This window comes from Eptesicus fuscus, chromosome 7 (assembly GCF_027574615.1).
Source record: "Eptesicus fuscus isolate TK198812 chromosome 7, DD_ASM_mEF_20220401, whole genome shotgun sequence".
NCBI classification, from domain to species: Eukaryota; Metazoa; Chordata; class Mammalia; order Chiroptera; family Vespertilionidae; genus Eptesicus; species Eptesicus fuscus.
Genome location: NC_072479.1, coordinates 82,240,637 through 82,263,053, shown reverse-complemented (window position 1 = coordinate 82,263,053; position 22,417 = coordinate 82,240,637). Strand labels below are relative to the sequence as shown.

General features: G+C 41.4%; 1 protein-coding gene across 2 annotated transcripts in view; it reads left to right on the top strand.

The window, feature by feature from the left end:
- The window catches only part of ATF7IP (activating transcription factor 7 interacting protein), a 119,609-nt gene that overhangs the window by 69,669 nt on the left and 27,523 nt on the right, over nucleotides 1–22,417 (top strand). For both annotated transcript variants that reach the window (XM_054719254.1, XM_028143969.2), the window contains exons 6-10: nucleotides 2,584–2,649; nucleotides 4,531–4,610; nucleotides 6,312–6,400; nucleotides 10,695–11,333; nucleotides 13,011–13,072. In XM_054719254.1, coding sequence (XP_054575229.1) covers nucleotides 2,584–2,649; nucleotides 4,531–4,610; nucleotides 6,312–6,400; nucleotides 10,695–11,333; nucleotides 13,011–13,072 — 936 coding nt within the window. The remainder of the gene's footprint in view (nucleotides 1–2,583; nucleotides 2,650–4,530; nucleotides 4,611–6,311; nucleotides 6,401–10,694; nucleotides 11,334–13,010; nucleotides 13,073–22,417) is intronic.

Here is a 22,417-nt window from a genome sequence, read left to right as displayed (position 1 = left end):
TTATTTCTTCAAATAGGTTTTCAGCATCTTGCTCTCTCTCTTCTTCTGGTACCCCCATAATTCTGATGTTGGTTCGCTTGAAGTTGTCCCAGAGGCTTCTTACACTATCTTCAACTTTCTGAATTCTCTTCTCTTCATGCTTCTCTGGAAGAGTGTCCTTGGCCTCTTTGTATTCCAAATCTTTGAGTTGATTCTTGCAATCCTCTAGTCTGCTTTTGGGTCTCTGTATAATATTTTTTATCTCAGTCAGTGTATGTTTAATTTCTAGTTGGACCTCATTGAATTTATCGGCCTTTTCCATGAAATTCTTGAAAAACCTTATAACCGTGGTTTTGAACTCTATGTCCAGTCGCTTGTTCTCCTCCATTTCTTTGGTTTGTGATCTGTTTCCTTGCCTTCTCATATTCTCTGCTTCCCTAAGTTGGTAGGGTAGTTTTGTGTACTAGGTGTCCTATTGGTTCAACGGGTCAGCCTCCCAGTTACTTGAGGTGGACACTCTTGGTGTACCCTTGTGTACTGTGTGTCCCCCAGCAGGAGCTACAGCAAGGGCTAGTTTTCTCCTCCTTTGCTTGGGCGGTTTTGGAGCAGTCTGACTGGAGCTGCAGTTGGTTAAGCTGCTCCAGAACAGGCCATTTATATGCAAAAGCCGCTGTGTGGAGCCTGGGCGGGTTTGTAGAATGTGCGGGGCAGGGCCTCAGGGTGGGGCCTCAGGGCTGGGTGGGGTCTCAGGGCGTTACTAGGCTGGGGCGTGGCCAACGGCGATGGCTGCCGTCAGCTGTCTCTGCCTTTCCACGTTTCCAAGTCCCTGCGCCCCGCGCAGTAAACAATGATTGCTGGGCGCACCACTGCAAAAGTCACTCTCACTTTCCTACCCGATGGCCGAGAGTCCAGCTTCTCCCCGTAGGTGCCTGGGTCCCCCGAGTGTCCCCAGAAACTGGATTTCAGAGTGATCGGGAGCTTGTCTCCCTGCGGGTTGAAGAAAAGCCGCGCACCCAGCCGCCCGCCGCCAGCCCGATTCGCGTGCCTCCGTACCTCAGCTTTTCAGCAATTGTGCTTCTTTCTCTTCTTAGTTGTAAATCTTCCACTCAGCCAGCTTTCCTGTGGTTCTGGGTGGTAGACGTTTTTGTCTTTTAGTTGTATTTTTGAAATTGTTGTGTGAGGCAGCAGATTAGTTGTTTAACTATGCCGCCATCTTGGTTCCTCCCCCCATGATAAAATAATTTCACTGACAAATATTAATACTAACAAGGTAACATTTTTCTCCGATTATTAAAGAATAACTGAATAATGAAATTAAATATTTCAGAGTAATATTACATGAGCACTCATATAACTGCTGTTGAAATTATAAATGAGCAAAGCCTTTCTGAAAAACATTTAGACAAGAGCCTTAAAAATATACTCTGACTTAGGAATTCTATTTCTGTGAATGTTGACTATGGGAATCATGTGAAAGAACAAACATTAATTGCAGTGTTATTTGACTATGGCAATACATTTGCGAAACATAGACATCAATCAGGAAAGTGGAATATATATGTGATTTAATATATATGATATCCTATATAATAAAGAGGTAATATGCAAATTGACCATCAATCCAACACACAAGATGGCCACCCCAGGTGGACAGACACAGTATGGTCACCACAAGATGACCGGCAGGGGAGGGCAGTTGTGGGCGATCAGGCCAGCAGAGGAGGGCAGTTGGGAGGGACCAGGCCTGCAAGGGAGAAAAATTGGACTAGACCTGCAGGGGAGGGCAGTTGGGGGCGACCAGGCCTGCAGGGGAGGGCAGTTAGGGGCAATTGGGCCAGCAGGGGAGCAGTTAGGTGTCGATCAGGCTGACAGGGTAGTGGTTAGGGGTTGATCAGGCTGGTAGGCAGAAGCAGTTAGGGGAAATCAGGCAGGTAGGCAGGCAAGTGGTTGGGAGCCAGCAGTCCTGGATTGTGAGAGGGATGTCCGATTGCCTGTTTAGGCCCGATCCCAAATGGGCAGTTGGACAGCCCTTGAGGGGTCCCAGATTGGAGAGGGTGCAGGCTGGGCTGAGGGACACCCCCCCACCCCCCTGCACAAATTTCGTGCACTGGGCCTCTAGTGTGTGTGTGTGTGTGTGTGTGTGTATCAATGGTATATATTGATTCAATATGTTATACATGTACCCATAAGTAGTATTGGCAAGGGATCTTTATAACTTACAGATATGCTTAATTTTACTACTAAATAATTCTCTGTGAGAAAGTTAAGTGTGATTACAACTATGTTTAAAAATAACAAAAAACAATCATAGATATTCAGAAATGTACTGGTTTGTGAGCAAACATCCACAGTTCTAGGAGAAAAAAAGCTAACTTTATAAAATTAAGCGTGTTTACCTGCGGGTATCAAATTTAAGTCTATTTTAGTTTTCATTACAATTTTCTTTGTTTTTGAAATATATATTTTACAATCAGCTTACTTTATTTATTTTTTTCTGGTTAGCTGTCTTTTGAGGATCCTGTTACCTGTAAATTTCTTGTTTTATGGGCTCCATGTTAATGCCATAATGCCACTTGATTTCTGTTTCCATTTTTGCTTTTTTAGGCCAAGATAGCCAGGTTAACCAAACGCTTTGGAGCAGCCAAAGAAGATCTTAAGAAAAGACAAGAAGTAAGAATTTTATTCTTGCACAATTAATATTTAGCTCTAACTGATAATCTTAGGAAATTCTGAATTTGGAGGAAACACTTCCTTTATTATAGTTCTGAAATTTGCTTTCATTCACTGTACCTACTGTATGTTGTTTCTGCAGCTCTATAATTAATTTTTAACCCTTTCCTAATTTTCAAATTTCAGCACTTATCAATTACTTTTATCTTACGGCATTCTTGAAGCCGTATTTTCTATGCATTTTTAAAATTATGTTTTTTGTGCCCTAGCTTGTTTGGCTCAGTGGATAGAGCATCGGCCTGCGGACTGAAGTGGCCTGGGTTTGATTCTGGTCAAGGGCGCATGCCCTGGTTGTGGGCTCGGTCCCCAGTAGTGGGCGTGCAGGAGGCAGCCTATCAAAGATTCTCTTGCATCATTGATGTTTTTATCTCTCTCTCCCTCCCTCTCTGAATTCAATAAAAATATATATTTTTTAAAAAGTTACGTTTTTTTTGGATTTGTCCTAGTCTAATCTGTTATCATTTTAGTATTCCACTGCCTTCAATAGCCCTGTTCTGCCCTTCCTTTCTTACACTATGTTAGTTAAGTCCAAACATGGTAGCATAACATAAATAATATTCTATAGTCTAGTTTTTCTTTTTGTTGTTTCCTTAGTTACTCTGTAGGACATTATATAAAAAATTTAAAACTACTATATTTTTATTGATTTTTACAGAGAAAGAAAGGGAGAGGGAGAGAGAAACATGGATGTGAGAAACATCGATTGGTTACCTCCCGCATGCATCCCAACAGGGATCGAGCTTGAAACCTGGGCATGTGCCCTCCCTGACCGGGTATCAAACTGGCTACCTTTTGGTGCATGATGATGACATTCAACCAACTGGGGCATGCAGTACATATTTTTAATATAGCATTTGCATGTTGCTTTATAGTTTTTCAGTTGAATTTCTTTCTCTTCCTCTTGACTTTTTTCCCCATTTGAGCAATTCACATTTCTTTTTGTCTTGATAGATCGATCCATTGTCTGGCACATGATAATTGCCAATAATAATTATTTCATTAATCACTATTTCTACAGGATTTTTCTGTCTTGATTCATTTTCCTATCTCATTTGACTTAAAAACAATTTTATAGTTTCAACCTTACCTTGTCCCTCCACCCCCACTCTCTCCCTTCCCCCATCAACTAATAATTTGTTCTTCATCTCTATATTGTTTTTACTTAACTTTTAAAATTCTGTTTTCTCTCTTTTTTCCTTGAGTAACTGACAGTTGGTTTTTTCCTTTGTTCTATATAGACTAATTTCCCCAAACTCATTTAGCCATATCCAAAGATTTTTTATTATAGTTTTCTTCAATTCCATAATTTCCTGATTTTAAATTCCACTTTCTCAACTTTGTTTCTTTGTCATAATGTTTAAAATGAGCTATTTTATTTCTTATATTAGAAAATTTGTATAAATCTTTTTTGAACCATTTTTATTTGCTATGCCTGCTATGCCTAGTAAAGTATATGTAGACATTCACTAGATATTTATTGAATGAGTATATCTGTTTTATTATTAATATTTTTATTGTTTTGTTTATTGATCCCTTAAAGCATGTAAACCATTTTCATAGTTTTCATTTTATTGGCTCATCTAAAAAAAACTGAGGTATCACAATGATTACATTTGTCTTTCATATAATAAGCAGTTGTTTCCATTAAGTACTGTGTTTAAGATACAGCTAACAAGTGGCAATTCCAAGATTCAAATTCTTGTCTCAACTAATAATATTTTTCACGGAATTATAGAAGTAACAGATAATATATTGATAAAGCATTTAAGGTCTTATTTTTAAAGATTTGTTTTATTTTACCTTGGTATTTTTCTCCCTCAGAATCCACCAAACCCACCTGTACCTGTATCACCAGGAAAGCCTGTAGTTGAAGTCACCAGCAATAACACTGTGCCCTATAGGTGAGAATAATAAACAGTCTATTTGTCAAGTTTTTATTTCTCCCTCACCTGGGGATATTTTTCCATTGCTTTTAGCTAGAGTGGAAAGGAGAAAGAGAGAGCGGTGGGGGGGGTAGGGGGAGGAGTGTTACTGTAGTTGGTGTTTGAACATCGATGTGAGAGAGACACATTGACAGGTTGCCTCTTGCATGTGGGGACTGAACCTGCAACCCAGATATGTGCTCTTGACCAGGAATCGAACCTGGGACCCTTTGGTGCATGGGCCTACTCTAACCACTGAGAACGCTGGCCAGGGCCTCTTTTTCTACCTTTTAAAAATAAAATTCACTCATTTTTCCCATCCACCAGCCCCCACTTTTGGCAACTACCAATCTGTTCTCTATATGAGTTTTAAAATTACATATATTTTTTTAGATTTCTTAAAATAAATTTTGTTTTTTTAGATTTCTTTCTCTGTTTAACTTCACTTATCAGAATGTCATCAAGATCCATCCATGTTGGGGGTCAAATGGGAAAAAAATTTCTTTATGGCTAAATAATACTCCTATGTGTGTGTATGTATAAATATTTGCTTATCCATTCATCCATAGGTGAACACTTAAATTGTTTCCAGATCTTGGTTATTTTAAATAATCTTGCATTGAAAATGGTGGTGCATATATCTTTTCTAATTAGCGTTTTGGTTAACTTCGAACAAATATCCAGATATGTAATTGTTGTATCATATGGTAGCTCTATTTTTAATTTTTTGAGGAAGCTTTGTACTGTTTTCCATAGTGGCTGACCAGTTTACATTTGCATCAATAGTGTGCATGGTTTTTAAGTAGCAAGTTTGTCAAGTTTCCAAATAAATCATATATAGAATCTAATGAACAAAATAAACTGTTGAACAAAATAGACCCAGAGACATAGAAGCATGGTACAGACTGTCAAAACTCAGTGGGAAGGCGTGGGTAGGTGGGAAGAGATCAAAGAACTTCTATGCATGTAACCCATGGACACAGACAATCGGGTGGTGAAGGCCTGGGATGAGGAGTGGGACAGCTAGAAGGGGTCAATGGGGGGGAAGGGAAGGGGACATATGTAATACTTCATTTTTTTGTAATACTTTCAGCAATGAAGATTTAAAAAAAAAATTAAAGTAATAAAATAATAAGAAAAAGTTTCTGATTTTATTTTGCAGAAACATCTTGGAATCTAATCTTATGTATTTGTATAGAGACAAGTAGTATACTGAATTAAGTGTATTTCCTTACTTTTTGCTTTGTTATAATTGGCCATTTGTGGATATTGGTTTTGGTAATTTATTATAAGGCTTTTGGTCATTTCAGATTTCTTTTATCACCTGTACTAAATAGTATTCTCTCAAGGAACTGAGAAATGCTTTGGTCAGGGGTGATAAAAACTAGTGTCTGCAGATTTTAGGACCTACATTTGGTTTTCAGGTAAAAGTATTGAGGACATTAGAATATAAGAGGAAGACTCTTTCCTAATGCCATAGGACACCTCCCCTCCTGCCCCTAGCATTCTGAATTCTATGTGTTAGTTTTCCCTCAGTGCATTCACTTGAAGTTTAATGCTAGAATGCCTATGTCTAGCCACTCTTTTTTTCCTATGGGCCACTGCTTTATATATATAAATTGATGTTCTCTACAATGTTATATTTATGACTGACTATTTTTGTGTATATATATTTCATAGAAATTCAGGTACAGTGAGACAGTTGCTGGAGTCCAAAAGAAATGTAAGCGAGAGTACACCACCATCCATTCAAACCCCTGTGAATACAGGTAACAATATTCCTTAACACTGAAATACATTTTCTTAGTGTAATTGAATGCTTTGGTTTTCTTTTAAGGATGAAATTTGCTAAGAAACTGAACATATTGATCTAAATTTGAATGCTTAAGTATATAATTTTATTTAAACACTAGTGGCCTGGTGCACGAAATTCATGCACAGGGGAGGAGGGGGCTGTTTCTCAGCCCGGCCTGCACCCTTCTCCAATCTGGGACCCTTTGAAGGCTGTCCTACTGCTGGTTTACAGGGATTGGGCCTAAACCAGCTGTCAGACATTCCTCTCACAATCCGGGACTGCTGGCTCCACCGCTCACCCGCCTGCCTGCTTGCCTGATTGCCCCTAACCACTCTGCCTGCCGGCCTGCTTGCCCCCAAATGCCCCCCGCCAGCCTGATCACCTCCAACCTCCCCCCTGCTCACTCTAAACTGCACCCTCCCTGCTCACTCCCAACTGCCCCCTTTGCCAGCCTGCTCACCCCCAACTGCGCCCCCCTGCTGGCCTGCTCACCCTCACCTTCCCTCCCCACTGGCCTGCTCACTCCCAACTGCCCCCCTGCTGGCCTGCTCACTCCAAACTGCCCCCCTTCCTGATCACCTCCAACTGACCCCCACCGATGGCCTGCTCATCCCCAACTGGCCCCCCTGCTGGTCTGCTTACCCCAATGGCCTCTGCCATTCCATCTTGGCCTGATAACCCCCCAGTGACCCAAGGTCCCAGCCCCTCCTTTTTTTCTCTTTCTTTTTTTTTTTTCCAGTGCCTCCTTGAGCGGAGGCCAGGGCTGGCTGGAAGCAAGTATCTAGGATTTATCTATCTTCTATAATTGAAACTTTGTAGCCTTGAGCGGAGGCCAGGGCCGGCCAGGGCTGGCGGGAAGCTTGGCTTCCTCCATCGCTGGGGCAACCCAAGCCTCCTGCTTGCTCCAGCTCCATGGCCAGCTGCCATCTTGGTTGGGTTAATTTGTATACTCACTCCTGATTGGCTGGTGGGCGTGGTTTGTAGGTGTAGTGGAGTGATGGTTAATTTGCATGTTTTTTATTAGTGTAGATTAGAGGCGCAGTGCACGAATTTGTGCATGGGTGGGGTCTGGCTGACCCAGCCCCAATTGGGACCAGGCCTATCAGGAGGAGGAGACGGCGGGAGGTTGGCTGGCCAGCCCACCCTGATTGGGGCCCAATCAGGACCAGGCTGGCTTGGGGGAGGGGCTGAGGGCAATTGGCCAGCAGGCCCCATCCCCGATTGGGGGCGGGCCCAGCTGTGGGGAGGAGCTGTGGGTGGTGAGCTGGCCTGCCCCACCCCTGAATGGGGTGAGAGGGGCCGATCAGAGGTCAGGGCCCAGGGGAGGGGGCGTGGAGGTTGGCCAGCCAGCCCCACCCCCAATTGGTGTGGGGTGGGGCTGGGCAGGAGGAGGGACTGCAGGAGGTTGGCTGGCTGGCCCCGCCCCCTATTGGGTTGGGGGGCAGTCAGGCATTAGGGCCACCTGGGGGAAGAGGCTGCAGAGCAATTGGGGTGGTGGGGGCCCATCGAAGGCAGGGCCGGCCAGGGGAAGGGGCTGAAGGAGTTTGGCCAGCCGGCCTGCCCCCTATTGGGGTAGGGGGGGTGATCAGGGGCGGGGCTGGCCAGGGGGAAGGGCTGCATGAGCCGCAGTGGGTGTCATAGCGACTGGTTGTTCTGGTCATTACTGTTTTACGGTGGCTGGATTTTTATATATATATATTAGAGGCACAGTGCATGAAATTCATGCATTTGGGGGATCCCTCAGCCTGGCCTGCACACTCTCTCAGTCCGGGAGCCCTTGGGGGATCCGACTGATGGCTTAGGCCCGCTCTGCTCTAAGTCGTCAGTTGGACATCCTTAGTGCTGCCACAGAAGCGGGAGAAGCTCCTGCCACTGCCTCTGTGCTCGCCAGCCATGAGCCCGGCTTCTAGCTGAGTGGCACTCCACCTGTGGGAGCACACTGACCACCAGGGGGCAGCTGCTGTGTTGAGTGTCTGCCCCCTGGTGGTCAGTGTGCGTCACAGCAACCGGTCATTCTGCTATTCATTCAATTTGCATATTAGCTTTCTATTATATAGGATAGATAGATCAGAATTCCATATATGCATGGAAATACAGAAATTGAAATCTCCACTGAAGTGTTTCTCAAACTTTTTAGTCACTATATCCCTGTATAATCTTAAAATAAAACCTATTAAGAATCCCTAAGTTTTTATGTGGGATATATTAACTGATATTTACTATAGTAAGAATATAAAATTAAAAAAAAAATGTTTGCTTATTCATTAAAAAATAAACACTGCCCTAGCCAGTTGGGCTCAGTGAATAGAATGTCATTCTACATACTGAACTTCCCAGGTTTGATTCTGGTTGAGGGCATGTGCCTCAGTTGCAGGTTCGATCCCCAGCCCTGGTTGGTTGAGTGCGGGAGGCAACCAACTGATGTGTCTCTCTCACATTGATGTTTCTTTGTCTCTCCTCCTTCCTTCCACTCTAGAATTCAATGGGAAATATCCTTGGGTGAGGATTTACAAATAAAAATAATTATTAACCTTATTTTGTAGCACGTGTTTTAATGAAAAATAACTTCTAAGCTTAAAAAAGTAATGAAAGGAGTAGGATTGTCTTACATTCTTATACTTTTCTTTTGCCTCACTTAAAACATTAAGATGCCCTATAAAAGCTGGATTCTTATATCTATATCTGCATTCCTTCTGTTTTAGTTTGTTGTTTTAATTGAAATATATGAAGAAAATTCCACCTCATATAAATATATGGTTAGAAAGGCTAGCTCTTTTAGAGAACTGTGGATATTTTCTTTGAAAGTCAAGTAGTAGTTTGTTTATTTATTTTTATTGATTTCAGAGAGGAAGGGAAAGGGAGAGAAAGAAACATCAATGATGAGAGAGACCAGAATCAAAATTGGAACCCTTCAGTCTTTAGGTTGATGCTCTATCCACTGAGCCAAGCCCTATAGGGCTATTTTGTTTGCTTTTTACTGTGAACATGTGATGGTAAAGAATGTAGTGATAATTTTAGTACCACTACTTTATTTTTGTACTGAGTATCAGAAGTTTTACTCACCATTGCTTTGGCTCCATCAGTGCAAATATCTACATGGTGAAAAAGTAAAATAATGTTTTATTATTGATAAGAAAATAGTTTTGATATTGCAAGCTCCTGAAAGGGTCTCAATTACCCCAAGAATCCCCCGAACCATACCTTGAAAATTGCTGCTCTAAATATGCCTGTGATTTTGGAAGAAACACTACAAATCAATGAGAAAGACACTTATTTCATCTCCCATCTACACTCTTCCATCTTCCATCTATATTTATAAAAGGCTAATATGCAAAGTGTCCCCTTGGGAGTTTGACCAGGAGACCAAGATTTTGATCACTCACTATGATGTGTGTTGACCACCAGAGGGCAGCGCAGAACAAAGAAAGGCCCTGGCCAGCAGCTGGGCAAGGAAGGCCCCAGTCAGCAGCCGGAAGGCCCCAATCAGCCCTGATCCCCAAACAGCCCTGATCGCCGGCCAGGCTAGGAACTCTACCTGGGCATGAATTTCGTACACTGGGCCTCTAGTACTATATAATAAAGAACTAATATGCTAATTAGACAGACAGCAGAACAACCTTCTGGAATGACCAATGGGCAGGGGGCAGGGCCATGAGGCAGCCGGGGCTGCGAGGGCTGAGCCCCTTGCACGAATTTTGTGCATCGGTCCTCTAGTATTATATAATGTTAAAAGAGTGTCAGTATAGTCAGCCTTCTGTCTCTAGTTCCTCTCCCAGGCAATTCATTATAACTTGATCTGAAGATCCAATTTCATATGGTCCAAATGATAAAATACATGACCAAGTTTACCTATTCATTGATAGTGATGATGCTGACTAGACTTTCTGTTTGAGTTTATATATTGCTAGTGTCCCAAAGTATTTGTAATGTTTTAAATGTGGTTTCAAAAATATCTAGACAATATTACCAATTTTTCAGTTATGCTATAGTTATTACAATAATTTTCAGATACTGTTTTGATAAGGAGATAGCAGTCCTCCATATTAATCATAAACCATGTGATGTTTTCATAATATACTGATCATAGGTGCAAAATGCTTCTACAAATTTAATTCTAAGAAGTTCAAGAATTTAAATCTGGAAAAAATTTCATTATGAAGGACTTTACTGTATCTACTGTAATCCATTAAGTTTTCATTGTGTTATATTATCCTGGCTGATAAATGGAGATAGCCATTTAAACTGAGATTTCTTTTTTCTTTCTATAGTGTCTTCAACCAATCTCATCACTCCAACAGTTGTCAGTAGTCAACCTAAATTGCAGACTCCAGTGACTTCGAGTTCTCTGACACCAATTCTTCCTGCACCCAACACAGCTACAGTAGTTGCTACTACTCAGGTGCCTAGTGGAAATCCCCAACCTACAATCTCTTTACAATCATTACCAGTGATTTTGCATGTACCTGTTGCAGTATCCTCCCAGCCTCAACTCCTACAGAGCCATCCTGGAACTTTAGTAACTAATCAACCATCTGGCAACGTTGAATTCATTTCTGTACAGAGCCCACCTACAGTGAGCAGTCTCACCAAAAATCCAGTATCCTTGCCATCCTTGCCATCCTTGCCAAATCCCACTAAACCAAACAACGTTACTTCTGTGCCCAGTTCTAGTATTCAAAGGAACTCTCCTGCCAGTGCTGCACCATTAGGAACAACACTTGCTGTACAGGCTGTTCCAACAGCACACTCTATTGTACAAGCCACAAGGACTTCTTTACCCACAGTAGGCCCATCAGGACTCTACAGTCCATCAAATAATCGTGGTCCTATACAGATGAAAATTCCAATTTCTGCTTTTAGTACTTCATCTCCTGCAGAACAGAGCAGCACTACTACCCCAAGAATTGGTAAGTCACTGTGTAGATTTAATAATAGAAATGAAGGCTTACTAATGATCTGTAGATAATTCAACTTTTATGTTTATTTGTAGAAGTGGCTAGCATTATTGGAAAAACAAAATAAATAGAATATCCTGGAAGTTATTTTTAGTAAGTTTTAGTTACATAAGAAATTATGTTGTTAAAATGGGATTTGAGAGAGAGTTTGTTTTGAGTGAGAGGTTAGCATTCATATTTAACTTTTAGGAATTTTTCTAATCTGGGTGAATTTTTTATTTAGGCTTTGTAGCAAGCATTATTTTATAATACATTTGCCAGGAATATATGAATAGAACGAATTTATTTTAAAGTATCTAATTGACCTAATATATGCTTAAAAGAGGAAAATAAACATCACATATTTTCCCTACCCATTTGTGTGCTCATCACTCACATCTTCCAAATTTGAACAGTTTAAAAATAAGTTCTGCCCTCTATAGTTTACTACGCAATGCTTGATTGCTTTTTGTTTTCTCTGTTGTATATTTTCCCCTATGACATATTATATGATTATGCATGTATATATGTGTACCTTGAAGTATTGCAAAAGGAGAGCTTGATTGTATCTGTATTTAAAACCTTTTAAACTCTTAACTACATTTTGTATGCATTCTTTTTTTTTTCAATTATAGTTGACATTCAATATTATTTTATATTAGTTTTAGTTATAGAATAGTGGTTAGCCATTCGTATAATTTATGAAGTGATTTCTTTGATAAGTCTAGTAACCAACTGGCACTATACATAGTTATTACAATATTATTGACTATATTCCTTACGGTATATGTTATATCCCTATGACTATTTTGTAACTACCAATTTGTATTTCTTAATCCCTTTAGCTTTTTCACCCAACCCTCATCCCATCTGGCCACCATCAGTTTGTTCCTTTGAATAATTAACGCTTAGCCTTGAGACAATTTAAGTCAAAGAGAGGTTCATGCTTGGTAACAAATCTCTTATAGTTATTTAAATTACTAGAGGCCCAGTGCATGATTGAATCATGCACGTGTAGGGTCCCCTACACGCTTTCGCTTTTCGCAGTGGAGCTGGGTGCCTGTCGGGTGGTGCACCAGGCCTTTCAGAAGCCTCTGGCTCGGTAGAGGCTTCTGAAAGGCCTGGTGCCGGAGCAGATGGGCACCCAGCTCCTCCACTTTTGATGGTCCGCGGCCGCTGAGGGGGGCTACCCTGCTGTTGAGAGGCGCAGGGGGCGGGACTCCCACCCCCTGCGCTTCTCAACGGCCGCTGAGGGGGGCTGCCGTGGACACCTGGCTACCCTGCCGTTGAGAGGCGCAGCTGGGTGTCCGCGGCAGGCCCCCTTAGCGGACGCGGATCTGGCCGTTGAGAGGCGCAGGGGGCGGGACAGCAGGGTAGCCCCCCTCAGTGGCAGCGGATCCATGCCTCTCAATGGCCGGATAGGCCACCCCGAGTCTCCCCCCCCCAGCCTCCCACCACCCAATCGTGGGCGTAGCAGAGTGATGGTAATTTACATGTTACTCTATTATTAGATAGGATAAGTTGTGTGTGTGTGTGTGTGTGTGTGTGTACGTACACGTATGCATGTTTATGTATATAAAGCACAACCCAACTTTTCACATTTTTAGGTGCTTTTAAAAATGGCTGACTTTTTAAATTTTGACTCCTCAGAAAACCAGACAAACAAAACAATAGATGCTTCTGTTAAGAAAGCAGCTGATAGCACATCACAGGTAAGATTTTCCTTCTGTTTCAAATTAAAATTCTAATTATAGTCCATGAGAGAATGGATTTCTATCAATATTCTTTAATACAATTAAAATTATTCTATGTTCTTTACAACTCTTCAAAGATTTCCAAACAGCTTCTCTGTAATGTTGTACAAGAACTGACTTTCTTTGCTTAATAATTCTCCTAGAAATAATGTTAGTTTATTATATTGACTAACTGCTTGGCTTATATAATTGACAGTCCAGCTATTTGCCTAAGTGGCAAATAGAAAATAGTGTGAAACAGCCTGTGATTCTTTAAAATATCCCTTTCTGATTACTTATGGCTAACTTATTTTTTTCTGTAACAAATCTTACTAAGTTGAACACTTTAAAGTTAGTAGAGTTTCAAAGAAATCTGAATGGCCTGTATGGAAATGGTTGTTGTTTAATCAGACCTAGTTAGGAACTCTTTAAATATATAAAATATTATCTTTTTTTGTTGTCATTGAATGAAGATATCTCTGAAGTCCTCCAAATAATTATTTGTCAACATATTTCACTTAGAATGTATTATTGTAACATATATTTTATTCACATATCTCATTTCATATAATATATCATTAATATATTTAATACTAGAGGCCCAGTGCATGAAATTCGTGCATGGGGGGTTGGGGCTATAGGGTGTCCCTTAGCCCAGCCTGTACCGTCTCCAATCTGGGATCCCTCTCACAAACCGGGACCGTTGGCTCCTAACCGCTCACCTGCCTGATTGCCCCTAACTGCTTCTGCCTGCCAGCCTTATCACCCCCTAACCACTCCCCTGCCAGCCTGATTGATGCCTGTCTGCTCCACTGCCGACCCAATTGCCCCTAACTGCCCAATCTAGGACCTCTCGAGGGATGTCTGACTGCCTGTTTGGGATTGGGCCTAAATGGGCAATCGGACATCCCTCTCACAATCCAGGACTGCTGGCTCCCAACCACTTGCCTGCCTGCCTGCCTGCCTGATTGCCCCTAACTGCTTCTGCCTGCCAGCCTGATCAATCCCTAACCACTCCCCTGCCAGCCTGATCGACTCCTAACTGCTCCCCTGCTGGCCCAATTGCCCCTAACTGCCCTCCCCTGCAGGCCTGGTCACCCCCAACTGCCCTCTCCTGCAGGCCTGGGTCCCCCCCCCCCCCAACTTCCCTTCCCTGCAGGCCCGGTTGCCCCCAACTGCCCTCCTCTGCCGGCCTGGTCGCCCCTAACTGCCATCCCCTGCAGGCCTGGTCCCCCCCCCCCCCAAACTGCCCTCTCCTGCAGGCCTGGTCCCCCCCAACTGCCCTCCCTTGCAGACCTGGTCCTTCCCAACTGCCCTCCCCTGCTGGCTTTATCGCCCACAACTGCCCTCCCCTGCCGGCCAACATGTGGTGGCCACTTGTGGTAGCCATCTTGTGTCCTCATGGGGGCAGCCATCTTGTGTGTTGGAGTGATGATCACTTTGCATATTACCTCTTTATTATATAGGATAGTGTAAAAATTATTCATTTATTCAAATTATCAGCATATATTATAAAACAATGTAGAATTTTTTTATGCTGCTATCTGTAATTAGTGCTATTTTGAGGGACTCAGGTTCACTTTCAAGTTGGTTGATTTGCTAGAAAGACTCATAAGGCCCCTAGCAGGATACTCATTGTTTATACAGCAAAAAGATAGAAAGCAAAAATAACAGGGGAAAGATAAGTATCAAGTAGGGTTGATACTTATCTTCCCCTATCCATCATCACATAGCATGTGCTTTTTCTCTTATTACTAACTTCAGTGAAATGTACCAAGAGTCTCTGCCCAAAGAAGCCTGACTGACTCTCAAGGTCTGAGGTATTTTAGAGGGCTGATCATACAGCAATATCTTTCTATATAACCAGTCAGAACTCAAAACCCCAATAGTAAAATCAGACATACATCAATAATCTTGATGTTTTTGCAAATCAATCTTGACAAGCCACTATGACAAATTCCATTTTTAGAAGTGTATAAAAGAAAATTATTAATCATTAATGGAAACTTTTAAAGGACACATTCTTGGTAGCTAACCAAGTCTCAGTTATAGTTCCAAGTTCCCTTGGAGAGATATGCAGAAAGTGACCAACCAGGTTCTCTGTGTTAACTTTCTTCACAATTGTTGAAGTCCCTATTGTAACTTTTCATATATGCTCTTTTTGTTTGTTTCATTAAAAACAAACAAGCACAAAAAACAAGCCTCTCGAAGTTTTCTTAGTGTTGCCTTAATGAGAGTGGTCATATTGGAGAGGTATACACTATTAAATAGATTTAATAAAATAGATTCTTAGTATAAAACCTACTTGACAACAACTAAGATTTTTTTAATAAGTTTCAAATTGAGAGCTTTAGTAAGATTTGTAAATGTGTAATTTCTCTGATTAGAAACGTTTTCTCAGAAGTGATGTCAGAAAAGATGTAAAGGTACCTATGTATATGTATATGGATAAATCTGCTCCTAGTGGCATAGAAATAATAAGTCCTAGAGTCAGATAGCCTGGCTCCTGTCACTTTTTAGTGGATAGCCTTTGGGCAAGTTACTTAATACTTAATGCTATTACCCACTTCATAGGGTTACTATAAAAATTAAATTTGTTGCCCTAACCGGTTTGGCTCAGTGGATAGAGTGTTGGCCTTCGGACTAAAAGGTCCCAGGTTCGATTCTGGTCAAGGGCATGTACCGTGGTTGCTGGCACATCCCCAATAGGGGGTGTGCAGGAGGCAGCTGATCGATGTTTCTCTTTCATCGGTTTCTAACTCTCTATCCCTCTCCCTTCCTGTCTGTAAAAAATCAATAAAATATATATTTTTAAAAAATTAAATTTGTTAATCAATATAAAACATTTAGCACAGAGCCCTATAGCAATAGTGTCAACTGTAATCTTATAATTGCTATTAATAATTATTGAAATAATGATCAGTTTTATTTCTCAAGAAGAAAACATAGCCAGGAAACTACCTGTAATATGTAATAATAGATAATAAGTTATATGTCAGGTTATGACCAATAAAAATATAGCAAGGTTTTCTGCTAAAGAATGGCTATTGTGGGATGGCGACCGGCAGGAAGGTAGGGAGAGAGAGAGTGTGAGTGAGGAACCCATAGAGAAGAGTGTAGACGTGTGTGGTGTGTGTGTGTATGAGCTAGGGTCAGTTAGATTCTGCACGCCTTCCAAGGGGCTGCCTAACCGGGCAGTCCTAGACAGCAGAGCCCCGCGCACACGGGGAGACCACGCCATCTTGAGAAACAGAGCTGCCTGAGACTCGGATCCTGGCTTCTGACACAAACCAGGACCCTGCAGCCACTGGGGACAGAGAACTGCTATCACAGCTTCAGACCAACAAACAACAAGAATCCAGGCGTCCCGGCAGAATTCCGTGAGTCAAAGAGCCTAACCCCTCCCCGCAGGCGCGCAGTCAGCGCCATTTTAACTGATAGATCCGCCTCTCGCCCAAGCCGCAGAGCTTTGCGCAGGGACTCGCTCCCCCTCAGGGAATTTGGCGCTCGCGTGCGAGCGCACAGGAGAGAATCAGCTCCCTGTTGGGGAAATCTGTCAGTGCGCACAGAGGGCTCCCCTTTGGAGAATTTGAGGAAATTTGGCTTGCGGGTCACAGCTCTCCCTTCAGGGAATCTTAGTGCTTGCACAGAGGGGCTTTCCCTTTGGGGAATTTGGGGCGCAGGACAGACTCCGCCCCCCTTCCGGGACTCCGGTAGAGTGCACAGAGCCAGCTCACCTTCAGGAAATCAAGAGTGTGCGCCCTAGCCGGTTTGGCTCAGTAGAGAGAGCACACACAGGTTGCAGCTCCACTTCAGGGAATTTGGCACGCCGGACACAGCTGCCTGGGATCCCTGACTCACAGCGCATTCACACTAAGAGCCAGCGACCCCAATTGTTGGTGCATGCACACATAGGGGCCCTGAGTCTCAACGAGAAACCGCACAAGGCAACAGAGACTCTGACACTCTAGTCTTGGTGCAGACACAGGGAAACTCTGACTCCTGGCACATGCTAAGGATCTCATTTTCGGCACATACCAACAGTGTGGTGCAGACAGGGCCCCTGAATCTAAGTGTGCACACGAGACCACACGGAACACTGGGGACACTGACCCTGGGCAAGTCTGGTTCCCACCAACCAAAGGCAGCCACACGTCCTAGTGTCAGAGCACTTCAGTGAAACTCGGGTGGAGTGAAGTCCCCACAGCACACGGCCCAGGTCCACGCAAACGGAAGCTTGAGCTTTCTGGTGATAGCCAGAATGGGGAAACGAAATAACTCACAGAGGAAAGAAAATGTGGAGTCGCCAAGAAAGGAAATCAGTGAAACTGAAGCTTGCAACATGACCGAAAAGGAGTTTAGAGTAATGGTCGTGGAATTTATACATCGGATGGATGAGAAAATAAACAACTTATGCAAGAATCAGGAAGAAATGAAAAGTGATATAGCTACAATCAAAAACACCATGGAAAGTTTCAACAGTAGACTACAAGAAGCAGAGGACCGAATTAGTGAGTTAGAAGATCAGGTACAGAAACAAGCTCAATCTCAACAGCAATTGGAGAAAAAAATTAAAAAGCAGGAGGAAAGCCTAAGGGAGCTTCGGGACAACATGAAACGAAGTAACATGCGTATAATAGGGCTGCCAGAAGGACAAGAAGAGCAGCAGGGATTAGAAAATCTATTTGAAGAAATAATGACAGAAAACTTCCCGGATATGGGAAAGATAAAAGTTACGCAAGTACAGAGAGTCCCAAGCAGGATCAACCCCAAAAGACCCACACCAAGACATGTCATAATTTCAATGGCAAATATAAATGATAAAGAGAGAATCTTAAAGGCGGCAAGAGAGAGACAGAGAGTTACCTACAAAGGAACACCCATCAGATTGTCAAATGATTACTCAACAGAAACACAACAAGCTAGAAGTGAATGGACGGAGGTATACAAAGTGTTGCAAAGCAAAGGACTGAATCCAAGAATACTATATCCAGCAAGACTATCAATCAAAATTGAAGGGGAAATCAGGAGCTTTGCAGATAAAAAAAGGCTTAAGGAGTTTATCACCACCAAACCAGCAATGCAAGAATTGCTAAAGGGAATACTGTAAAAAGAAGAAATAAACAGGTAAGAAGGAATATAGACACAAAAATAGATATGACCACAAACAAATACCTTTCAGTAATATCTTTAAATGTAAATGGACTAAATGCTCCAATCAAAAGATATCGAGTAGCTGAATGGATAAAAAAACACGACCCATATATATGCTGTCTACAAGAGACCCACCTCAGAACAAGAGACTCACACAGATTGAAAGTGAAGGGATGGAAAAATATCTTTCAGGCAAATGGAAATGAAAAAAAAGCTGGGGTAGCAATACTTATATCTGACAAAATAGACCTCAAAGTAAATGCCATAACAAGAGATAAAGAAGGCCACTTCATAATACTAAAGGGAGAAATCCAACAAGAAGAAATAATTCTGGTAAACATATACGCTCCCAATATAGGAGCACCCAAATACATAAAAAAACTCCTGGAAGATTTCAAGGGAGAGATTAATAGCAATACAATCATAGTAGGAGACTTTAATACCCCACTATCACCACTGGACAAATCCTCTAAACAAAAAATCAGCAAAGAAACAGCAATCCTAAATGAATCACTAGACCAGATGGAATTAATTGACATCTTTAGAACATTTCACCCCAAAGCCACAGAATATACATTCTTCTCAAGTGCACATGGGTCATTTTCAAAGATAGACCATATGCTGGGTCACAGGCAAAGTCTCTTCAAATTCAAGAAGATAGAAATTATATCAAGCGTCTTCTCAGATCACAGTGGCATAAAACTGGAAATCAACTACAATAAATACAATCCAAAGAAATCAAACACTTGGAGACTAAACAGCATGCTATTAAACCATGACTGGGTCACCAGAGAGATCAAGGAAGAAATAAAAAACATCATGGCAACAAATGACAATGAAAACACAACAATCCAAAATCTATGGGACACAGTGAAAGCAGTCTTGAGAGGGAAGTTCATAGCTCTACAAGCCTATTGCAAAAAACAAGAATCAATGGTAATAAATTACTTAACCCTACAACTCAAAGAGCTAGAAAAAGAGCAGCAAGAAAAGCCCAGTGTAACCAGAAGGAAGGAAATAACAAAGATCAGAGCGGAGATAAATGACATAGAGACCAAAGAAACAATACAAAAGATCAACAAAACCAAGAGCTGGTTCTTTGAAAGGATAAACAAGATTGATGGACCTCTAGCCAGGCTCACCAAGAAGCAAAGAGAGAGGACCCAAATAAACAAAATCAGAAATGAAAGAGGTGAAATAACAACAGACCCCGCTGAGATACAAAGGATTGTTACAAAATACTACGAACAACTCTATTCCAACAAACTGGACAACCTGGAGGAAATGGACATATTCCTAGAAAAATATAACCTTCCAAAAATCAATCAAGAAGAATCTAAAGAGCTCAATAGGCCAATAACTATGGATGAAATTGAAGCAGTCATCAAGAAGCTTCCGGCAAACAAAAGCCCGGGGCCTGATGGCTTCACAGGAGAGTTTTACCAAACATTCAAGGAAGAACTAAAACCTATCCTCCTCAGACTATTCCAAAAAATTCAAGAGGAAGGAACACTTCCAAGCTCCTTCTATGAAGCCAGCATCACCCTAATACCAAAACCAGATAAAGACAACACAATGAAAGAGAATTACAGACCAATATCCCTCATGAACATAGATGCCAAAATCCTCAACAAAATTCTAGCAAATCGGCTCCAGCAGTACATCAGAAAGATCATACACCATGACCAAGTAGGATTTATCCCAGGAATGCAAGGATGGTATAATATCCGCAAATCAATAAACGTGATACATCACATAAACAAGTTGAGAGATAAAAATCACATAGTCATATCAATTGATGCAGAAAAAGCATTTGACAAAATCCAACACCCTTTCTTGATAAAAACTCTCAACAAGGTGGGAATAGAAGGCTCATACCTCAACATAATAAAAGCTATATATGATAAACCCACAGCAAACATCATACTCAATGGACAAAAACTAAAAACATTTCACCTAAGAACAGGAACAAGACAGGGATGCCCACTCTCACCACTCCTGTTTGACATAGTACTGGAAGTATTAGCCATTGCAATTAGACAAGAAGAAGAAATAAAAGGCATCCAAATTGGAAAAGAACAAGTAAAGCTGTCTTTATTTGCAGACGACATGATATTGTACATAAAAAATCCGAAAGACTCTGTCAAAAAACTAATAGACTTAATAAATGAATTTGGCAATGTAGCAGGATACAAAATTAACGCCAAGAAATCTAAGGCCTTTCTATACACCAATAGTGAACTTACAGACAGAGAGACTAAAAAGGCAATTCCATTTACCATCGCACCAAAAAAATTAAGATACCTAGGAATAAACTTAACTAAGGAGGTAAAAGACCTATACACGGAAAACTACAGGACACTGAAAAAAGAGATAGAGGAAGACGTAAACAGATGGAAAAACATACCATGTTCATGGATTGGTAGAATCAACATCATTAAAATGTCCATACTACCCAAAGCAATCTATAGATTCAATGCACTCCCCATTAAAATACCAATGGCATATTTCACCAACCTTGAAAGAACTCTCCAAAAATTCATCTGGAATAAAAAAAGACCCCGAATAGCCACAGCAATCCTGCGAAAGAAGAATAAAGTAGGAGGGATCTCAATACCAGATTTCAAGCTGTATTACAAAGCCACTGTTCTCAAAACAGCCTGGTACTGGCACAAGAACAGACATATAGATCAGTGGAACAGAATAGAGAATCCAGATATTGACCCAAACCACTATGCTCAATTAATATTTGATAAAGGAGGCATGAACATACAATGGAGTCAAGACAGTCTCTTCAATAAATGGTGTTGGGAAAATTGGACAGATACATGCAAAAAAATGAAGCTTGATCACCAACTTACGCCATACACAAAAATAAACTCAAAATGGATACAGGACTTAAACGTAAGACGGGAAACCATAAAAATACTAGAGCAATCCACAGGTAGCAAAATCTCAGACATATGCCAAAAGAAATTCTTCACTGACACTGCCCCTAGGGCAATGGAAGCTAAAGAGAAAATTAACAAATGGGACTACATCAAAATAAAAAGCTTTTTCACAGCGAAAGAAACCATTAACAAAACAACAAGAAGGCCTACTGCATGGGAGAACATATTTGCAAATGGCATCACTGATAAAGGTTTGATCGCCAACATCTACATGCAGCTTTTACAACTTAATAAAAGGAAGATAAATGATCCAATAAAGAAATGGGCAACAGACCTAAATAGAAGCTTTTCAAAAGAAGACAGAAGGAAGGCCAAGAGACACATGAAAACATGCTCAACGTCACTAATTATCCGAGAGATGCAAATCAAAACAACAATGCGGTATCATCTCACACCTGTCAGAATGGCTATCATCAACAAATCAACAAACGACAAGTGTTGGCGAGGATGCGGAGAAAAAGGAAACCTCGTGCACTGCTGGTGGGAATGCAGACTGGTGCAGCCACTGTGGAGAACAGTATGGAGCTTCCTCAAAAAACTGAAAATGGAACTCCCATTTGACCCAGTAATCCCACTCCTGGGAATATATCCGAAGAAACTAGAAACACCAATCAGAAAGGATATATGCACCCCTATGTTCATAGCAGCACAATTTACAATAGCTAAGATTTGGAAACAGCCTAGGTGCCCGTCAGCAGATGACTGGATCAGAAAACTGTGGTACATCTACACAATGGAATACTATGCTGCCATAAAAAAGAAGGAATTCTCATCATTTGCAGCAACCTGGATGGAATTGGAGAACATTATGTTAAGTGAAATAAGTCATTCAATGAAAGAAAAATATCACATGATCTCACTCATTTATGGGTAATAAAGAACATTATAAACTTGAACAAAAAGATAGATACAGAGACAGTAAAGCATCAAACAGACTGTCAAATTACAGGGGGAAAGTTAGGGAGAGGTGGGGGAGATAAGAGATCAATCAAAGGACTTGTATGCATGCATATAAGCATAACCAATGGATGCAAAACTCTTGGGGGTGAGGGCATATATGGGAGTGGGGTGGGGGGTGGCAATGGTAAAATATGTACACATATAATACCTTAATAAAAAAATTGGAAAAAAAAAATATAGCAGATTAGATTTTATTGTAGACCTTCTGTCCTATTAAAGAGTATACATTATAGGAAAATATGCATCTTATAATAGAGCA